General features: G+C 42.0%; 1 protein-coding gene across 5 annotated transcripts in view; it reads left to right on the forward strand.

Annotated features, from left to right (window-relative positions):
* Positions 1-2088: 2088 nt before the first annotated feature.
* TXLNG (taxilin gamma) overlaps positions 2089-20682 on the forward strand; it is a 47494-nt gene continuing 28900 nt past the window's right edge. Inside the window, exons 1-2 of one of the 5 annotated variants that reach the window (XM_054720578.1) lie at positions 2178-2243; positions 3529-3683. In XM_054720578.1, the coding sequence (XP_054576553.1) occupies positions 3624-3683 (60 nt within the window). In that variant the 5' untranslated portion in view covers positions 2178-2243; positions 3529-3623. Of the gene's footprint in view, positions 2244-3528; positions 3684-20682 lie in introns of all 5 variants that reach the window. The other 4 variants (XM_028130310.2, XM_028130311.2, XM_028130308.2 and 1 more) reach the window with 4 other exon arrangements.

The raw sequence follows: 20682 nt of genomic DNA on the forward strand, positions 1-20682 counted from the left end.
GTCGGCCTGCGGACTGAAGGGTCCCGGGTTCGATTCCGGTCAGGGGCATGTACCTTGGTTGCGGGCACATCCCCAGTGGGGGTTGTGCAAGAGGCGGCTGGTCGATGTTTCTGGCTCTCTATCCCTCTCTCTTCCTCTCTGTGAAAGATCAATAAAATATATTTTAAAAAAAATTTGGTTCACCTCTAGCTGTGTACAAGACCTCAAGGCATGTGCTTTATACATTCAATTCACCCGTGACTTCATTTTATTTTCCCTATCCTACTTTCACTTCCACTTTCTTCTTTCTCACCACCCCCCGCCCCGCCTCTCTGAATGAATGACATGCTCTCTATATATCTATATATGTACACACCACACACATAGGTAATGGCATATTGTGTATATATTTAAAAGCCACTCAAACCCCTTTGAAATAGAAATGTGTATAAATAAATATAATTAAATATTTTTCATTTATCGTAAGACTTGAGGTCACTTGCAGAGTTCTTTTGTTTTCTTAATAAAGATAACTAGTGGGTTTTTTTTTGTTGTTCCATGCATAGTTATACTCAAACAATAGAGAAAATCATGAAGTAAAAATACTCCCAAATTTCACCACCTAGGGGAAAACACTGTTAACATTTTGGTCAATATACTTCTAAACATCTCTTTATACCCACACAGGCAATTCTATATAAATGGGATTTTTTAAAGCTCATTATGCTATACATATTTTTCTAGGTCAATTTAAAATGCATTTATCATTTTTAGTAGCTGTATAGTGTTCTATTGTATCACAATTTAACTACAGTGCATTTTGACACTCAATTCCCTAGACACGTTAGAAGCTGCATTGCTGATAGATTCTGCATCTTGCTGGGACTTTTGTCTTTAAGATGAAGCATGGTGCCCGAGGCCATCAGCTTTATATAGAGTCTGGGTATGGGTTCATTATCTATTGCTTTAGTCTTGACATCCAAAACTGGATTGAGGTATTCTGCCCTTTAAATAAAATAATGCTACTTCCCTCAGATTTACAGAAATAATTAAAATTAATAGCTGGAGTTTCCCCAATATTGAAATTTATTCTAATGCATGTTATTAAATTTTTGGCGTCTGCTACCACTGTTTTGTATTCAACTCTAATACAAAAATGGTATGGTATTTACACAAATTTTAATGAATTATTTGAGACTGTCAGGATTTTATGACGGTCCGTGACTTGCAGAAGCTCCGTTATTGGAGATCTGGTTCCATCAGATGGAAATACGTAGTATTTCTGAAGAAAACTCCACTCCGCTCCAATCGTGTAAATAAAAAAAAAAAAATCGATTCATCAATCCGAGTTTGTTTAAAAAATTCAGTAACAGAAAAAGGATACATTCAACATGTACTAAATGCCAACTAAGTGCGGAGAACAATGCTAAAAGCCAGGGCTGGTTAGTCAAGGTGACTAGGACGCAGTCCCCACCCCGCAGGAGCTCAGGACAGGTACTGGGTTCTGAGAGCTCTGGTGGAGCAGCCAGACTTGGGCAGGTGTCCTAGCCAGAAACCTCAAATTCTGAAAGCCATTGCATCTCTCCTGCCTTGAAAGTCACGACGTATTTCCCCTTAACCTAACATCAGTCGGGCTCAATTCCGAAGAAGAGCAACAAAAACAAAAACACAACATTGCGTCCCCGCTCCCGCTCCCTCCCAAACCCTGGGCTATTTGTAAACTTTTCCTGCAGGATAATAAAGAGAGCTTTCCGGTACCGGTACATCGCCCCCCAGAAAACTACAATTCCCAGTAGGCTGCACGCGCAGCACGGTGGCTACTTCCTTGTTTTAGGACGCCGCATCACGACCCAATCCCGATCCGGGCTTGCGAGCTGTAGCCGAATAGCCTGCTGGGTCTTGTAGTCCGCTTCAGAGTCCTTGTCTCCGTCCGCGCAGACTCACAAGGCCTGCGTTCGCCCTTCGGCCCTGCAGAAGCCCAGCCCCTGCCTCAATGCTCCCCACCCCCATCCCGCTCCGTCCCCTCGGGGGCCAACCCCCTCCGGTCACGTGGGGAACACGGAATACGGCGATTGGCCCTGGAGGTTCAGGGGCGGAGTGCGAGGCCCTACGAGGTTCCGTGTCCCCGGTCGAGCCGCTAGTTTCGCTGCTGCCGTCACCTCATGGCGACGCGGGTAGAAGAGGCAGCGCGGGGAAGAGGCGGCGGCGCTGAGGAGGCGACTGAGGCCGGTCGGGGCGGACGGCGACGCAGCCCGAGGCAGAAGGTCAGTCTGGGGGCGCCCGCGTTGTTCTGGGCTGGGGGAATGCTCGGGCTAGCTTTTTTCGGGGTCCACCTCTTCACGCTCCCCAGTTACGTTTAGCCACGGGACGGACATCCGGCTCTCTTCCCTCGCGGGGGTGACGACTGTGGAAGCAGGTGTTGGGGGGGCGGGATGCCACCGAGATGGATGGGATGGGAGGGGGCGAAGATTGAAATTGGGGGGCACACGGCGGAGGTGACGAGGGAGGGCAGGGGGTGCAGCCTGGTGGGAAGGGGCCGGGCTGGGAGGCGGGGGCGCGCCAGGTGTGACAGCCACGTGCGGCCGGCGCCTGTGGGCCGCGGGCGCCAGGTGTGCGCTCTCGCAGTCCCCTCCGCGTGTTCCCCTCGCTCCCTGCACTGGGTGCCGCCCTCGGGGTGGGGGGCGCTGCTTGGGGCCCCAGTTCGCCCTCCTCTGGCGAGGCAGGTGCGCAGGGAGCGCTGCGGGGTGCGTCGGGGAGGCGCGGACGAGGCTGTTGCGCAGTAAGATAACCGCGCGGGAGCCGGGTCTGCGCTGCGCCCCCATTCCCCGCCCCTCTGCGCTCCCCGACACTACGCGGGCGGGCGTTGCGGGGACAGAGGGGGGCTGTTCGGTGGTCTCGGGACCCAGGCTCCGGGGTCGTCTCTGAGCACCACGGGCATGGGTGCACGTGGGCCCGGCGACAGGGAGGCGATGCTGGGGAACCTGGGTCCCGCAGAGTTGGGAGCAGCATTGCGTGATAGCTGGTCTTCCTAATCCAGTCCCGTCCCCCCCCCGCTATATTTTTTCTTTTGCCCTCTTTCCTTTAGTTTTAAAATGTCTTTTCCTTTTTGGTGAACGTAAACTTGAGTGCCTTCTGGCCCCTGTCCTTTGGTCTCAATCTGGGAAAGAGGCTGGACCGTTCCTCTTGCCTTACTTAACTCACGTCAAGGAGTTTTCAATGTCTCCCTGGATACAGGAAAATTGAGACCTTCGGAGTGGGAGAATTCCACTTGTTCTGGAGTCAGTGGGTGGAGTTCGAAAATGATTGCACAACGAATGGCAAACAGAGCTTTCAGGGCCCAGGAATGGAGAACGGCAGGGAAAGGGGCTGGAAAGGTGGAAACCCCCTGTCTCGTTTCTTACAGTTAAAAACATCTTGAAACATTGGAAGTCCGGCTTGGTCACTCAGGACTATTTAATACTCCAGCTGAACCTTAAACAATGTGGGGGTGGGGTTAGGGGCACCTTCCCCCTGCATAACTTTTGACTACCCCAACACTTAACTACACAGTTGTCCCTCGGTATCGAGGGGGCTTGATTCCAGGACCCCGCAGATACCAAAATCCTGCGGATGCTCAAGTCCCCTATATATAATGGCGAAGATCAATGCATACAGTCGGCCCTCCGCATCCATGGACTCCCAACCCGGGATGGAAAACAGTACAGGTATTTATTGAAAAAAAAGAAAAAAATCCGTGTATAAGTGGACCTGCACAGTTCAAACCCGTGTTGTTGTTCAAGAGTTAGCTGTGCTTAATTATACATTTGAGTATTCTTAGGAATCCCTCCTGTGTGAAATTATGAAACCATGTTTTTCTAGTGTGATTCATGAACTTGAAGAAGGAGAAAAAAGGTTTGGTGTGTCAAGAATTAGCTTTTGGAGACCTTTTTCTAAAGTCAGGTATTTTCACGTCTCTGCATGAGGGTTTTACTACTTCTCAATTACCTCTCTTTCTCTCCCTCTCTTTGTACTCTAAAAGAAAGATCCAGTCCTTGCAGGACTGAAAAAGAAGCTGTGAACCGAATGTACTCCAGGGACTGAATACTGTCACTTTGGACACTTCACTTTTTCCCTGAGGGTGGAGAGCCAATCTCAGTGTTTGATTTCATAGGTCTCCCAGGGGAGGACTCTGATAAAAAGCCACTGCAATTGAGGACATAAGTTCCCTTTTATGCCACTGGGGTAAGGATAGAAAGTCTGGATTAGGAACTGAAGTTTAATCAACTAGCATTTTAAGCCACCAGGATAAGAGGTAATGACTCTTTGAGACAGCCCTCAGGTTAACAGCTGGATATTAGTCATTTGTGTCTGTACTGTCTCATTTTTGTTTACTTATTTCATGTACCTTTCTTCTTTGCTCATGCTTTTTTTTTTTTTTTTAATATATATATTTTTGATTTCAGAGAGGAAGAGGGAGAATCATTGATCAGCTGCCTCCTGTAAGCCTCCTACTGGGGATCGAGCCTGCAACCCAGGCATGTGCCCTTGATCTGAATTGAACCTGGGACCCTTCAGTCTGCAGGCCAACGCTCTATCCACTGAGCCAAACCAGCTAGGGATACTCATGCTTTTCTGGGCATCTTTTTTCCTTTTTATTTCTTATTGACTATGAAATGAAATTGAAATACATGGTTAAATATGAGTTTTTGAATTTTATTTTATTTTTTTAGTTTTTGAATTTTAATTAAAAAAATCAGTGAATATCATGTCTTCAAAAGTCACTTTTTTTTTTCAAAAGTAACTCTTAAGTTAATTCCTTATGACCCTTAATTTTTTATTTTCTCAGGTTACTGATTTGAAAAATATTTGTAATTCTAACTTGACCTCTGCCCTATTTTTCAAGAAGCAGAAGTGATATTTAACTAATTGGGTTATTTTGAAAATATTGAAGGGATTAAAAGAAAAGTGACCCATATATACCATTTTAATTTTTTGGGCCATTATCCTATAACCCCTTATTGCTGCCAAAACCACATAGACTAGGGGCCAGGGCTGGATGGAAGACACCTCCCCCTACTCATACCCCTCCTGTGTGTGGTTGGAAAAAAAACTTTTTTTCTGAATAAAAAAAAAGATTCTATTAACAAACCAAAAAAGAAAAGTGACCTGCTTTGGTTACATTATGGGACTTAAAGTGAGAAAGAATTGGAGATGGGCTTTATTGGTTCCTGGTGTTTTAACCATCTATGTAGTGACTCTTGATCTGCTAGGACAGTGGTCGGCAAACTGCGGCTCGAGAGCCGCGGTTTGCCGCTCTATTGACTAATGAGTTTGCCGACCACTGTGCTAGGATAATTGTGGCGTTTCAAAACTACATCCATTTGATGAATGGTCTCTTGCAGTAACTATTTTCTTCTAAAGTTAATATTATAGTACATTTCAAGTTCTACTGGACAACTTTGGTCTGAAAAGATGGGATGTACATTGTCAAGTATTTCAGGCATGTTTTAGAACACCAAGCTCATTCATATTACTTCCTAAATCCCTTAGGTAGAATTTTTTTTCGTATATTTTTATTAATTTCAGAGAGGAAGGGAGAGGGAGAGAGATAGAAACATCAGTGATGAGAGGGAATCATCTATCGGCTGCCTCCAGCTTACCGCCCACTGGAGATCGTGCCCACAACTTGGGCATGTGCCCTTGACCGGAATAGAACCTGTGACCCCCCCAGTCCGCAGGCTGAAGCTCTGTCCACTGAGCCAAACCAGGTAGGGCAGAATTTTTTTTATAAGGATGAATTCCTAAAAAATTAATAGACTTAATTTTTTTTAGCAGTTTTAGGTTTACAGAAAAATTGAGCATTCATTGGTGGTGTACATTCTGAGTTTTGACACATGTATCCACCATTACAGTATCATACAGAGTAGTTTCATTGTCCTCTATGTGCCCCCCTCCCTTCTCCCAAATCACTGGCAGCCACTAATATTTCTACTGTCTATAGTTTGGCCTTTCCAGAATGTCTAAGGTTGATTTTTTTTTTTTTTACTAGGTTTTTGCTTGGGAATGTTAAAAATGATTTAACTATTGTTAAACTTACTTTTCAATCAGTAAACCACTTGGAAGGATAAAGATAATATGGAACTGAGGCTCAAATTAACAAAATCTTTTACATAGTGCCCTATAGTTTTTACGGCATATTTGCACACACATTAACTCTTTCAGCATCACTTTGATGCTTTAGAGAAAGCTGGGCATCTGTCTTTGTTCTCATTTGCAGATGACAAACTGCTCAGCAAGGTTAAGTGATTTTGCCTGAGGGGTGAAGCTGAGTCTGGAACCCAATAAATACCCTTTCATCTATACCACAGTAATAAGTAGTGTAGTGGTGGGTAAATAGTATGGATTTTGGAATCAGGACTCTTGGCGCTCTGCCACTTACTAGCTGTATAACCTTGGGCAAGTTTCTCAATCTTTCCAAGCCTTAGTTGCATCATCTGTGAAGGGGGCGGGGAGATGCCAATACCTACCACATAGGATTGTTGTGAAGAATAAGAGTTGATGTGATGCATTCAGCACAGAGCCAGACAGGTAGAGTTTTACTTGGTTTGAAAGGGAGAACATATAAAAGATTCATTTCTCTTGCTGTTATTCATTTCTCATCTTCCAACCTTTGTATTCTTCCTTCCCAGACTCTCTGTGATAGATTAGAGGAGAAATCAGTTCAGGGTGGGGCAAGAGTATGGGTGGGGTAGGAAGCAACCATTTTATTATCATGTTTTTCTTCCCAATTGTGGTCTTGATGAATTTCCACTCTTTTGGCAGGAGAGGAAATAATAAGATTCAAAGTGATCTTTTATTTACAACATTGTTGTCTAATTCTGTCATCCAGCTGTGGTAAATTTCATTTTCACGTGAACCTAATAGGCAAAGCAGTAATGACAACAGACCAGCTACAGCACACTCCTGTATTACTATGGTTTTAGACAAGAATATGCCAAATTTTCTTATCATGTGACTTGAAGGTGTTTTATATGTTATTCTGCGTGTCATTTATATTGATTTTGACTGGAGAAGTCTCATTTAGGGATGCATAAATCAAATCCAGATGCCATAACACAGGGTGCGTGTGATTGTTTAAGGAAGGATCCATTATAATACATTTCTTTTCAATAGATATGCTGTTCAGATTTTACACTTTCAGAGATTTGTGTTTCAAAGGGAAGAAATTCGAGACCTCACTGTTTTACTGCACTGTGCTAGGCACTTTAAAAGTGTGTGCATTCTAATATCTCCTCACTTCTGCAGAGTAGGTGTTTTCTCCCCAGATATTTAGATAAGCTCGGGGGTGGGGGACCCACAAAAAATTTGCTTAAATAACATAGCTCAGAGTTGGTGATGTTGGCCTAGAGGTGGTATGTATGATGTAATTGATAGTGTAATTGATGCATTGTACTGCATGGACAGTTGCTGCTTTCCTAGTAAGTTTTCTTTCTTTCTTTTTTTTTTTTAATGTTTTTATTTATATCAGAGAGGAAGGGAGAGGGAGAGAGATAGAAACATCATTGATGAGAGAATCATGGATCAGCTACCTCCTGCATGCCCCCTAGTGGGGATCGAACCTGAGACCCAGGCATGTGCCCTTGACCGGAATCAAACCCGGGACCCTTCAGTCCGCATGCCGACGCTCTATCCACTGAGCCAAACCGGCCAGGGCTTTCCTAGTAAGTTTTAACCTCATATTCCAAAGAAATCCCTTTGCCTCTTCCTGTCCCTCCCCCCCCCCAATTCCTTCTTATTGGGTTCTAACCTGATTATTAGTAACTTCTTAGTATGTGACAGTACTTAAAATGTTTAAAGTAGTATATGAATTTAATATAGTATTCATCAGCATTGAGAATTAGCGACGTTTAATTTTTTCCCAAGCATTTTCAGAGAAACATAAAAATAGGTCAGGTGATCCTTTAAGGGTTTGAACCCTGAGGGGGGGGGGGGAGAGGGAGGGAGAATTTTTTATTTAAATCTCTATTGTTGAAAGTATTACATATGTGTCTCCCTCCCCCCCTCCCCCGCCCCCATTGACCTCTTCTATCCTCCTGCACGCCCTACACTGCCCCAGGCCTTCACCCTATTGAGAGTATAGTTTTATGATTGAGTTTATTTCTTAGTTGAAATTCTCTTGGTACTATAACTACTTAAATTTATTACTTGAGTGAAAAAGATATATAAAATGATGAGTGTTGTCCTCCTGTGCTATCATTAGCATTTATTGCTCGGGGTGTTGATTTGCATTCTATGTTACATTTCTAAAATGTCCCAGAATGACCCCCATTATCTCCCATTTTCCACTGTGTAATCTGCCATGAGTAATCATCATCATATATAATAATCATCATATATAATAAAAGGCTAATATGTAAATTGACCGAACGGTGGAACGGCTGGTCACTATGACATGCACTGACCACAGTGGGTGGGGTGGGGCAGATGCTCAACGCAGGAGCTGCCTCCTGGTGGTCAGTGCACTCCCACAGGGGGAGTGCCGCTCACGGCTGGTGAGCTCAGCGGCGGTGGTGGGAGCCTCTCCCGCCTTCGTGGCAGCGCTAAGGATGTCCAACTGCCGTGGGGAGTGGGCCTAAGCCGTCAGTTGGACATTACCCAAGGGGTCCTGGACTGCGAGAGGGCGCAGGCTAGGTTGAGGGGACCTCCCCACCCCCCAGTGCAGGAATTTTGTGCACTGTGCCTAGTGTATATACACTGAGTGGCCTGATTATTATATCTGAACGCAAAGGCTAATATGCAAATTGTCCCCTCGACCAGGAGTTCGATCAGTAGGGAGGCCGGCCAACTGCCCATGTCCCCTCTCCGTGGCCAGGCTGGCCGGACCCTGCCCATACACGAATTCATGCACCGGGCCTCTAATACACACACACACACACACACACACACACACACACACACGGCCAAATTATGTGTTCAGAGATTATAATAATCTGGCCACTCAGTGTATATACACATATATGTTTTTTTTATTGATTTCAGAGAGGAAAGGAGAGTGAGGGAGAGAGAAACCAATGATGAGAGAATCATCGATCCACTGTCTTCTGCATGCCCCCTAATGGGGATGGAGCTCACAACCCAGCCATGTGCCCTTGGCTGGAATCAAACCCTGTACCCTTCAGTACGAAGGCTGATGATCTGTCCACTGAACCAAACCAGCTAGGGCCATGAGTAATAATTTTAAACCACCACTTTTTCGTTTTTCTTTTTTTAAAAAATATATTTTTATTGATTTCAGAGAGGAAGGGAGAGGGAGAGAAAGATAAAAACACTAATGAAGAGAATCATTGATCGGCTGCTTCCTGCAAACCTCCTACTGGGGAACAAGCCCGCAACCCAGGCATGTGCCATTGACCGGAATCGAACTTGGGACCCTTCAGTCCGCAGGCTGAAGCTCTATCCACTGAGCCAAACCAGCTAGGGCTCGTTTTTCTTCTTTCCTTACTCTCAGAAAGGTCAAAATAGAATGGTTTGGCAAGGAAGATGTGCCAGTAGCTTAGAAGCACTTTCTTGAAGGATTTTTGGATTGACATGTTGGCCATAATAAAAGTGAGAATGTAGGCATTTTGCATAGTTTGCAAATGCATCCTTATTCAGATGTTACTGTAACAGTTCTGCTGCACTCTAGCAATTTATATTAATTATATCTAATCTTACAACTCTAGAAAGTAGATACTGTATACCCCTAGTTTAGAGATAAGGAAATTGAGAGGTTGATCTCCCGTGGCCACACAGGAGGTAGTGAGTGATATATTCAATGGCAGCTTTTACCCATATTGCATGTGGCCTGTGCTCTTGTAACACATTTCTTTTTTAAAAAACAGATTCCTGCCCTGGCCGGCTTGGCTCAGTGGATAGAACGTCGGCCTTCGAACTGAAGGGTCCCAGGTTCGATTCCGGCCAAGGGCACATGCCTGAGTTGAGGGCTTGATCCCCAGTAGGGGGTATGCAGGAGGCAGCCTATCAAGGATTCTCTCTCATCATTGATGTTTCTATCTCTCTCCTCCCTTTCTCTCTGAAATCAATAAAGAAATATATAAAAATAAAAACATATTCCTATATATGATTGATTTACTTTTTATTTTTTTAGAGTGAGGGGAGAGGTGAGGGAGAAACATCAATGAGAGAACCATTCATCGGCTGCCTCCTGCACGCCCCCTACTGGGGATCAAGCCCGCAACCTGGCATGTGTCCTGACTGGGAATGGAATCTGCAACCTCTCTGTGCACTGGAAGATGCACAACCAACTGAGTCACACCAGCCAGGGTTTAACACATTTCTTGAGGATAGCAAATAAAAATGTGTTCCTTGTTGAAAGGGAGCAAAAATTGATGGTAGGTAAAAGTAGTACTAATTTTTGCTAAATGAAAACAAATTATTGATGTATACCAATTCTCCCTCACTACCCAAGGTGAATTATACTGGTTGGTACACTAATCACATAACCAAAAGGGGGAAAGATGCCAAATTGTTAGGTATAGTTGAGCAAGAAGGAAATGGCACTCTTCTTTTTTAAAATTTTTAAAAAATATATTTTTATTAATTTCAAAGAGGGAGAGGGGGAGAGAGAGATAGAAACATCAGTGATGAGAAAGAATCATTGATTGGCTGCCTCCCGTATGCCCCACACGGGATCGAGCCTGCCACCTGGGTATGTGCCCTTGCCTGGAATCAAACCTGGGACCCTTCTGTCAGCAGGCTGACACACTATCCACTGAGCCAAACAGGCTAGGGCAAATTCTTTAAAAGCCAGTTACTAGGTCCAGCCCACAGTCAAGGGAGGGGATTATGCAAGGCTTTGAACCCCAGGAGGATCAGTGGGATCCTTTAGGGGCTATGTCCGAGTTGCCTTCCACAATTAACATAAGAAATGGCTTTTTAAAATGGAAAGTAACTGATTTTCTGAAATAAAAGTTGGTGAGAAGAGTGGCATTGTGTTAAGTTTTTACAGATTTCTTTAATGAATGATTTAATAGGAGACAGCTGAATTATCACATCTACTTCTGCATTCAATTTATGGCAGTATGCCATGTTAGTTGAAGTACATGAAGACAGTCTGGCCTCACACATGTAGTTGGAACAGGGAAGAATATTTTTTTTAAAATATATTTTATTGATTTTTACAGGGAGGAAGGGAGAGGGATAGAGAGCTAGAAACGTCGATGAGAGAGATACATCGACCAGCTGCCTCCTGCACACCCCCTACTGGGGATGTGCCTGCAACTGAGGTACATGCCCTTGACCGGAATCGAACCTGGGACCTTCCAGTCCGCAGGCCGACGCTCTATCCACTGAGCCAAAGCGGTTTCGGCAGGGAAGAATATTTTTAATAGTCTTTTTAGGTAATGTGGAAATTCTTTGATACTACCCTGTAACTCAGCAAGTAGTAGTTTTGTTTTTTTTCTTTTTCTAAGTAGTCGTTCTTGAAGGTTAGTTGCCAGTGTTGGATCTGAAACCATATGGAACTTTTTGTACTGTTACATTAAAATCTATTGGTCTGTTTTGCATTTTGATTGGGTGTTTTTTCTCATGCACCATTTTGTAACATCATCCTGTAGTTATTTGGGAAATACTGGTTTATGGAATTGTGTTGATCTTCCAAATATTGGCACACTTTGTTCTAAATAACAAAATCACATTAGTTACTATCACCACTGATCTCATCAGAAAAGTGTTTGAAGTATTGGGAAGGGTGGTGGCAGAGAGTTTTTTTAAAAAATATATTTTTATTGTTTTCAGAGATGAAGGAAGAGGGAGAAAGAGATAGAAACATCCAGGATGAGAGGGAACCATGGATCAGCTTTCTCCTGCATGCCCCCCACTGGGGGTGGAGTCTGAAATCTGGGCATGTGCCCTTGGCTGGAATTAAACCCGGGACCCTTCAGTCCACTGAGTCAAACCAGCTAAGGCATGGCAGATAGTTTTTAAACATTTTTAATTTTGTTTGAAAACTCAATTTTTATTATTAATTTTTTGAAAACTCAATTTTTACATTGACAACATCAGTCAGTTGCCTTGAACTAACAGGCTCGCTTCATATAGTTGGGAGGAAATTAGGGCCAAATAAATGGGCAAGTATGAATAAACAACCACAGTTTGTCCAAAAAAAAAAAAAAAAGATACAGAAGGTAATACGTACAAAAAGTTGCCAGTTGGGCTCATAATTCAGAAGCTGCATTAGTGCTTTTCCTTGAAACTGCCTCATTCTTTGGTGTGTGGTACAAGTGCCTTATGTGTACTTTCTGTGTTTTGACACCGAAAGATGTGTACGCAAGGGCGACATTTAATACAAACTGATAATTTTTATTGCTTCCTCAATGGCATTTTAAATTAAAACTTGCTTTTTCCACATGACTTTTAGTATAGATTGGTGCCACTGCTTTGATTTGTGCCAAGGAGCCAACAATGTTACTTCTGGTTTTGCATCACCAGTGCAAATTGTCAACACCAAAAAGACAGGTAACATCTCAGTACTGTTATGAACATGATTTTTGAGCTTGCAGACCACCTGGAAGCGTCCACAGACCATAGCTTGAGAAGCAGTGCCTCCAGGTTTTATCAGGGGTTTGCTTTTCCTTGTTTCATCTTTCCCAAGACCATGCTGTCAGAAGAGAATAGGCTTATTTTTTCCTCTTCCTAAGACTTGTTCTTAGCAATGTGGCATCCCAATTATTATTGAGTCAACTGCTTTATCTTGCTTATGGAATAATTCAGTAATCCTAGCAAGCAGAATATTTTCGTCGCTCAGGGTCTGCTGGTCAGCCCTGGCAGATGACCAGAATAAAGGTAGGCTTTATTTGCTAAAGGGTTGAAGAACATTCTAAACCAAAATATATTCATCATTATTCTTTTATTGTGTGTGGTAAAATACAGATACCATAAAATTTACCATTTTAGGCATACAGTTGAGTGGCATTAAGCACATTAACAGTGTTGTGCAACCATCAGCACCATCCATTTCCAGAACTTTTTCAACTTCCCAAACTGAAACTCTACTCCATTCGCCCTGCCCCAGCCTCTGGCAACCACCATTCTATTTTTTCTCTCTCTGAATTTCACTACTCTAGGTATTTCATGGAACTGGAATCATACAATGTTGGTCCTTTTTTTTGTGTCTGGCTTTTTTCACTTAACATGGTTTCCAGGTTAATATATGTTGTAGCATGTGACAGCATTTTTTCTGTTTAAGACTGAATAATCTAATGTATGTATATACCATATTTTGTTTATCCATTCATCTGTTGATAGATATTTTGGCATTGATCATGATTCTTTTTAACTTTTTTTAAAAATACATTTTTATTATTGATTTCAGAGAGGAAGGGAGAGGGAGAGAGAGAGAAACATAAATGATGAGAGAATCATTGATTGGCTGCCTCCTGCACGCCCCCCACTGGGGATTGAGCCCACAACCTGGACATGTGCCCTGATCAAGAATCAAACCAAAGACTTCTTGGTGCACGGGGCAGTGCTCAACCAACTGAGCCACACCAGCCAGGGCATGAATGAATTTTTAAAAAAAACTCGTGGTTTGGCAGATGTCCTAGCCATAATTATAAATTGAGGCCAAGTTTAAATGAGATATTTCAGTTTTCAAATATATTTTATTGATTTTTCACAGAGAGGAAGAGAGAGGGATAGAGAGTTAGAAACATCGATCAGCTGCCTCTTGCACACCCCCTACTGGGGATATGCCCGCAGCCAAGGTACATGCCCTTGACCGGAATCGAACCTGGGACCTTTCAGTCCGCAGGCCGACGCTCTATCCCCTGAGCCAAACCAGTTTTCATAATTTTTCTAAGAAGGAAATAAATGAGAAGTGCTACAAAACTTCACTGTGAGTAGATCCCACTTCTGTAATCTAGTAGAAGACGTGAATGTAAAGATTTGGGGGGTGCCCTAGCTGGTTTGGCTCAGTGGACTAAATGGTCCCAGGTTAGATTCCGGCCCAGGGGCACATGCCTGGGTTTCGGGCTTGATTCCCCCCCGCCCAGTAGGGGGCATGCAGGAGGCAGCCAGTCGATGATTCTCTATCATCATTGATGTTTCTCTCTCTCTCCCTTCCTCTCTGAAATCAGTTTAAAAAAAAAGAGAGAGAGATTTTGGGTGGGAGACCCAGAGGTCTGTAGAGCACGGTGAACGGAAAAGATGACATGAAATGAGACAAACTCCTGCAGTCTTCTGACTCTGAACTTGGGGTAGTGGTGGGAAAATGAACAAGTTAATACTGTGATATCAACCCTAAATTAATTTCATTAAAGTTTAATCAACATGTAAAGGTCTTTTTTAATAAATGAAAGTCATACATTCCCATGACAAAAAACAAAACGTAGAACCAAAAAGTACAAAATGAAAAAGATAAGTCTTCATTTCTCCAGATGTAATCATGGTGAGCAGTTTTGGGGATATCCTTATAGAAAAGTTTAGTCCATGTACTGGCTTACATATGAATACATTTATTTTTATTGATTTCAGAGGGGAAGGGGGAGAGAGAAACATCAATGATGAGAGAAAATCATTGATCGGCTGCCTCCTGTACTCGCCACACTGGGGATCGAGCCTGCAACCCGGGCATGTGACCTCCTGGTTCATGAGCCGACACCCAACCATTGAGCCACACTGGCTGGACGACACCATTTTAAATATAGTCAATTCCCGTATATGGCTCTGTGTGGTCTGTTTTTGAAGATCTATAAAATTAGGAAGTCTCAAAAATATTTCATGACTAAAATAAGATGTCACCTTTGGGGCTTTATGTTTTGAGATATTAAGGATTTATTATCTTAACAAAACACAGGCATATTGTAGAGACATGTACACCAGAATTTAATTACATGCTAGTACACAGTAATATTTTATGTGTTAAAAATAAAAACCCTTTAATTTTATTTAATTCCTTTGTTCTAACACAATAAAACAGGCTACTATTGCCCTAGCAGGTTTGGCTCAGTGGATAGAGCGTTGGCCTGTGGACTGAAGGGTCCTGCGTTTGATTCTGGTCAAGGGCACATGCCTGGGTTGCAGGCTTGAACACCAGTAGGGGGCATGCAGGAGGCAGCCGATCAATGATTCTCTCTCATCATTGATGTTTCTATCTCTCCCTTCCTCTCCCTCTCTAAAATCAATAAAGATAGGTTTAAAAACAATAACAAAAAGCCAGGCTACTATTTAAAGAGGCATTGAGTTATATAATACATATTTTAACGACTTTGGTCCAAAATGGTTAAAACAGAATTTTGAAATGAAGGATTGATAAAGTGTTAGCTGTGTGGAAAACTTTGCTATCCAGACTAATTCTTTAGTATATAAACTCTTTTACATGACTCATAAAACTAAAGTCACTTTTCTAATTTAAAAAGCACAAGAACCCAACTCCATCCACCTATTTAAAAATAAAAAAGCCCATGAAAATGTAATTTTTATAACAGGTTTGTTTGTAAAATTTATATTTGGAAATGTAAAAGCCCCTTAAAATACTGGAAATGTTTAAGAGGGAGGTTCATATTTATAAAACTAAATAAGGCCAATAGCTGGTGTCCTAAAGAGGTATTGTGTATCTTTGGTACCAGTATTTCCCTGTGCCCACATTGGGCCAGCAAGCATGCATGCACTCTTATCCTCACATTCCTGTTTGGTAGTTGACAACTCTTAGGGTTAATTATTAGAAACATAGGTTTGAAGAGATTTTTAGAGATAATTTAGGGCACAAATAAGTTGTTTTTTCTTTCTTTTTTTTTTTTTTTAAAAAACACCTCAGTGCCTTAAATGATCACTTCAACTTATTTAAAGGTATCTGTACCCCCAAATCAATTCTGCCTCACCTAACCTCTAAATCTCTTGAGTTAATCACTGCTAAAAATTATAGAGCTTTTTCCCATTGTTTTCCTAAGTTCATACTGGTATATCTAGCATGCTATGTATTTTTAGATGTTCTGTGACTGCATGAGAGATCTTTTTGACTTTGACCTTTCATTTTCCAAGGCTGATGTATGAAGTGAGGAGAGCAGCGGTGCAATGGAGAGAACATAGGCTCTTGAGTTTGACAGCCCTGGCTTTGAATTTTTTTGGCTCCTTTTACTGACTTTAATATGATCTTGGGCAAGTTACCTCACCTTACTAAGTCTCATTTTCCTTATCTGGAAACAATAAGATCTCCCTCTCAGCGGGCTGGGAAAGGTTAAATGGGGTAATAGGGCCCTAGCCAGTTTGGCTCAGTGGATAGAGCAGACTGAAGGGTTTCGGGTTCAATTCCGATCAAGGGCACAAACCTCATTTGCAGGCTAGATCCCTGGCTCTGGTCTGGGTGCATGCAGAGGCAACCAATTAATGTGTCTCTCACATTGACTTTCTCTCTCTCTCTCTCTCTCCCCCTCCCACTCTCTAAAAATCAATGGAAAAATATCCTCAGGTGAGGATTAACAACAACAACAAAATGGGGTAACAGGGCTTGCAAGTTCTGAAGGTTCTGGGAACCTTATCTATTTGATAGGTTTCTTTGGGAACCCAAGGCAAACTAAGGATCTCTCCCCAGGAAAATGCATAAATGTGCACAAGCTTCCCACCAGCTCCCTCCGAAGAACCACCCCAGCCCTCAGCGGCAAGGACTGAGTGATTTCTGCTCTCAGTGTGCCTGGCACTGGTTGAAGGCATTCTAGCTCATTTAAGCAGATGGTAGTTGAAATAATTAGGAAGTGAATGTGGGTGTTAGCTTTTGTTTTTTATTTACACAAGTCTTAGAAAAGAACAATCATTACTAATATTTAAGCTCTTTAAGCAAAATTAGCCAAAGAAATATGGTTCTTTAGCTTTAACACTTATTTGAAAGAGCATAACTGAAAGTGTTGTTTTTTAAATATATTTTATTGATTTTTTTTTTTTTACAGAGAGGAAGGGAGAGGGATAGAGAGAAACATCGATGAGAGAAACATCCATCAGCTACCTCCTGCATACCCCCTACTGGGGATATGTCCGCAACCAAGGTACATGCCCTTGATCGGAATCGAACCTGGGATCCTTCAGTCCACAGGCCAATGCTCTATCCAATGAGCCAAACCGGTTAGGGCATAACTGAAAGTTTTAAACTTTAGAATTATTCATCTTTCTCTTTGTTCACAGAGTACACAGGAAAGAAACTTATTTAAATTTTTTTCATTTAAGCTTTTAAATCCCATGTAGGCTCAGTTTCAAACATGTTGATCCAAAAAGCTATTACAGGTAGTAGATGACTACAGAGTATTCATGTTCATTTGTTAAAATTTCTGTAATACTTATTCATTGCTTCTGCAGTTAGTTGTATATAAACTGGTGACTGTCCATTTTGAAAGACTCTTCTTCAGTTAAGGAGACATCTTAGGCCCAGCCTGCGTGGCTCAGTTGTTGACCATCGACCTATGAACCAGGAGGCCACAGTTCGATTCCCGGTCAGGGCACATGCCCAGGTTGCGGGCTGGATCCCCAGGAGCGGGTATGCAGGGGGCAGCTGATCAATGATTCTCTCCCATCATAGATATTTGTTTCTCTCCCTCTCCCTTCTCTCTGAAATAAATAAAAAATATTATTTTTTTAAAAAAGAGACATCTTAGCTCCAAGTATTGAGACAGTGGAAGGAAGATGGAGAAATGCGTTCTTTGACAGGTGGGTAGTGTCGGGGTGGGGAGTTTGTTGGGGTTTAGGGTTCTAGTAAACTTGGTTGGGGCTGAATGGTGTGCTCCCTACTATCTTGCAAGCTATAAGAGCTAAATACATTGCTTATTACTGGACTGATCAACATAGTGAAAGTGTTTTATACTTTTATGATTTTGCTTAGGAAAAGGTTCACATAGAAATTTAATCTTGAAAGTATTTATTGTTGGTTTTATTTTTATTTTAGGTTGGGAATTAAATAAACATTTTCTCCTTGTTTTTCCTGATGATAGGTACTATATTAGAGAACTCTGTTCATCTTGGTATGGTATTTAAAAAACAAAAACAAACTGTTATGAAGGTAACTCATGGTCCCTAACTTGAAAGGTAAAAGCAGGCATGCCGTGAAGCCCAGTGGACTTCTGCTCTGGTTCCACTCACCTAGTTCTTCTCCATTAATACATTTCTTTTTGTTTTTTTAATACATTTTTATTGATTTTTACAGAGAGGAAGGGAGAGGGATAGAGTTAGAAACATCGATGAGAGAGAAACACCAATCATTGCCTCCTCCTGGGGATCATGCCTGCAACCAAGGTACATGCCTTTGACTGGAATTGAACCTGAGACCCTCTAGTTCGAGGGCTGATGCTCTAGCCACTGAGCAAAACCATCTAGGGCAGGATTAGGGTTTTATAGCAAAAGTACTGAGATTCTTTTTGAGGTGACAAAGGTGATTTAAAATCGATTGTGGTGATGGTTCACAGCTCTAAACACTAAAAGCCAGTGAATTGTATACTTTCAGTAGGATGTACAATTATATCTCCGTAAAAGTGTTATGAAAAATCACTAAGAGAACTAACTGAAAAACTACAAGCTGCCCTAGCTGGTTTGGCTCAGTGGATAAGAGTGTTGGCCTGTGGACTGAGGGGTCCTGGGTTCGATTCCAGTCAAGGGCACATGCCTGGGTTGTGGGCTCGATCCCCAGTAGGGGGTGTGCAGGAGGCAGCCGATCAGGGATTCTCTCTCATCATTGTTGTTGAGAGAATTCTGTCTCTCATGCTCCCTTCCTCTCTCAAATCAATAAAACAAACAAAAACTATAAATTAACAAGTTTCATTCCTCAGGTAGCTTTCTTATTAAAATTGATCTTAGGATAGGCCTCAGGTTTTCCTTGGTGAAAATTATTTATGCTCCTCATCTTCCACATTGCTTGCTCATTATATTTGGATGTGGCTTTACAACATGCTTTCTGGTATTATGTGGGGTTTATTATGATTATGCTTCTGAGAAATTCTATTATGTGTTGGAGTTAAAACAATCTTCATTTTAATTATCTTTGAATAGACTTTCATCAATATTTAAAGCCAGCATGTTGTTTTGTATCCCTGTTCTTAATATTAATGGTTTTCAGGGAATAGGTTTGAAAATTATTGTTTTAAAATTGAGGAAGATGATATTAATAGTACTCATTTTTTTCACTCTCTGTATTTCTTTTGTGTAAAGGGTCTGTGTTAATATTATGTGCCCAGCTAGTATATGACAGTTTATTATCTCATATAAAGTAGAGGTAGGAACTAGTAGTTAAATGTATAATGTAGTGTTAAAATGATCACTTTGCATTTGGTTTGAGAGTACTACTTCTGAAGTATATTATTGGGGCATATTAATGGCTTTAAGAAGTTTCTGCAGTAATGAAATTTAACAAAGGACATTTTTTAAAACTTCATCATTAATTTTTAAATAAACTTAATACCTCTGGATTACACTTGAGAAACAATGCTCTATAGAATGCATTACATGTGGAAGTGAAATTTAAAAAATCCTCACCGAGGACATGCTTAGAGGAAGTGGGTGGGGGAGAGAGAGAGAAACATTGAAGAGAGAGAGATACATTGGTTTGCCTTCCCATATGAACCCCAAACCCAAAACCCTATCCGGGAATTGAACCCGCAATCTTTTGGTGCACAAGATGATGCTCAACCAACTGAGCCACTCTGGCTAGGCTAAAAGTGAAATTAAATATTTTTTTGAACGAATTAAAGAAGTATCATGAAAAGCAACACACCTTTCATCTCTCTTCGTAGAGGAAAACATTTCTGTTTTGGTTCTTCATCAATTTTGAATAATACTAGTATATAAATTACAAATTTTAAAATAAACCTTATTGGAGTAACACATACATTCAGAAAAGTATACAAAGCACAAATGTTAAGGCTTAATGAATTTTCACAAAGTGAGCATCCATGTTGCCCCATCTAGATCAAGACAGAATATTTCCAAGCCCTGCAGAAGGCCCTGCCCTCAGCAGTAATCACTATCCTGATTTCCAGCACCATCGATTAGCTTTGCCAGTGTTTGAACTTTATTAAATGATTTCTTAGAGCAGCGGTTGCCAGCCGGTGGTCCGTGAGGTCCGAAAGGTTGGCAACTGCTGTCCTAGAGTATATATTCTTGTGACACCTTCCTTGCAACAGTCTGTCTTTGAGACTCATCTGTGTTGCTGTATCATGTAGTAGTTCATTGTCATTGCTGGATGGTCTGAACATGTTAGAATGATCCCTTCTTCTGTTGATAGAAATTTGAGTTGATTTCATTTTGGGATAATATCAAATAGTGTTGCTCTAGACATTTCTTGGCCTTTGGCTGCACATATGTACTCACTTGGGTAAAATCCTAGGACTAGAATTAACTATGTTGGCAGGTATCTATATTGCTTAAGAATTTTTCAAAGTAGCTGTACCAACTTGTTCTTTCAAAAGCACAGTACTTGATTTGTCAACATCTGTATATATATAAGGCTAATATGCTAAGTGTCTGACTGTCCGACTGGTCGCTGTGACACGCACTGACCACCAGGGGGCAGACACTCAATGCAAGAGCTGCTGAGATGCAATGACTTGGTAGTGGTGGTTCTTGGGTGATGCACCCTGAAACCAGAGAGGAGGGAGCCTGATTCCTCGTGGGGCTGTGCAATTCCACCTTTGGCCATAGGTTATGTTGTTGCTAGGGCACTGTCGGCCCCGAATCTGGTTTATTGCACACTTG

The sequence above is a fragment of the Eptesicus fuscus genome, chromosome 1 (assembly GCF_027574615.1).
Source record: "Eptesicus fuscus isolate TK198812 chromosome 1, DD_ASM_mEF_20220401, whole genome shotgun sequence".
NCBI classification, from domain to species: Eukaryota; Metazoa; Chordata; class Mammalia; order Chiroptera; family Vespertilionidae; genus Eptesicus; species Eptesicus fuscus.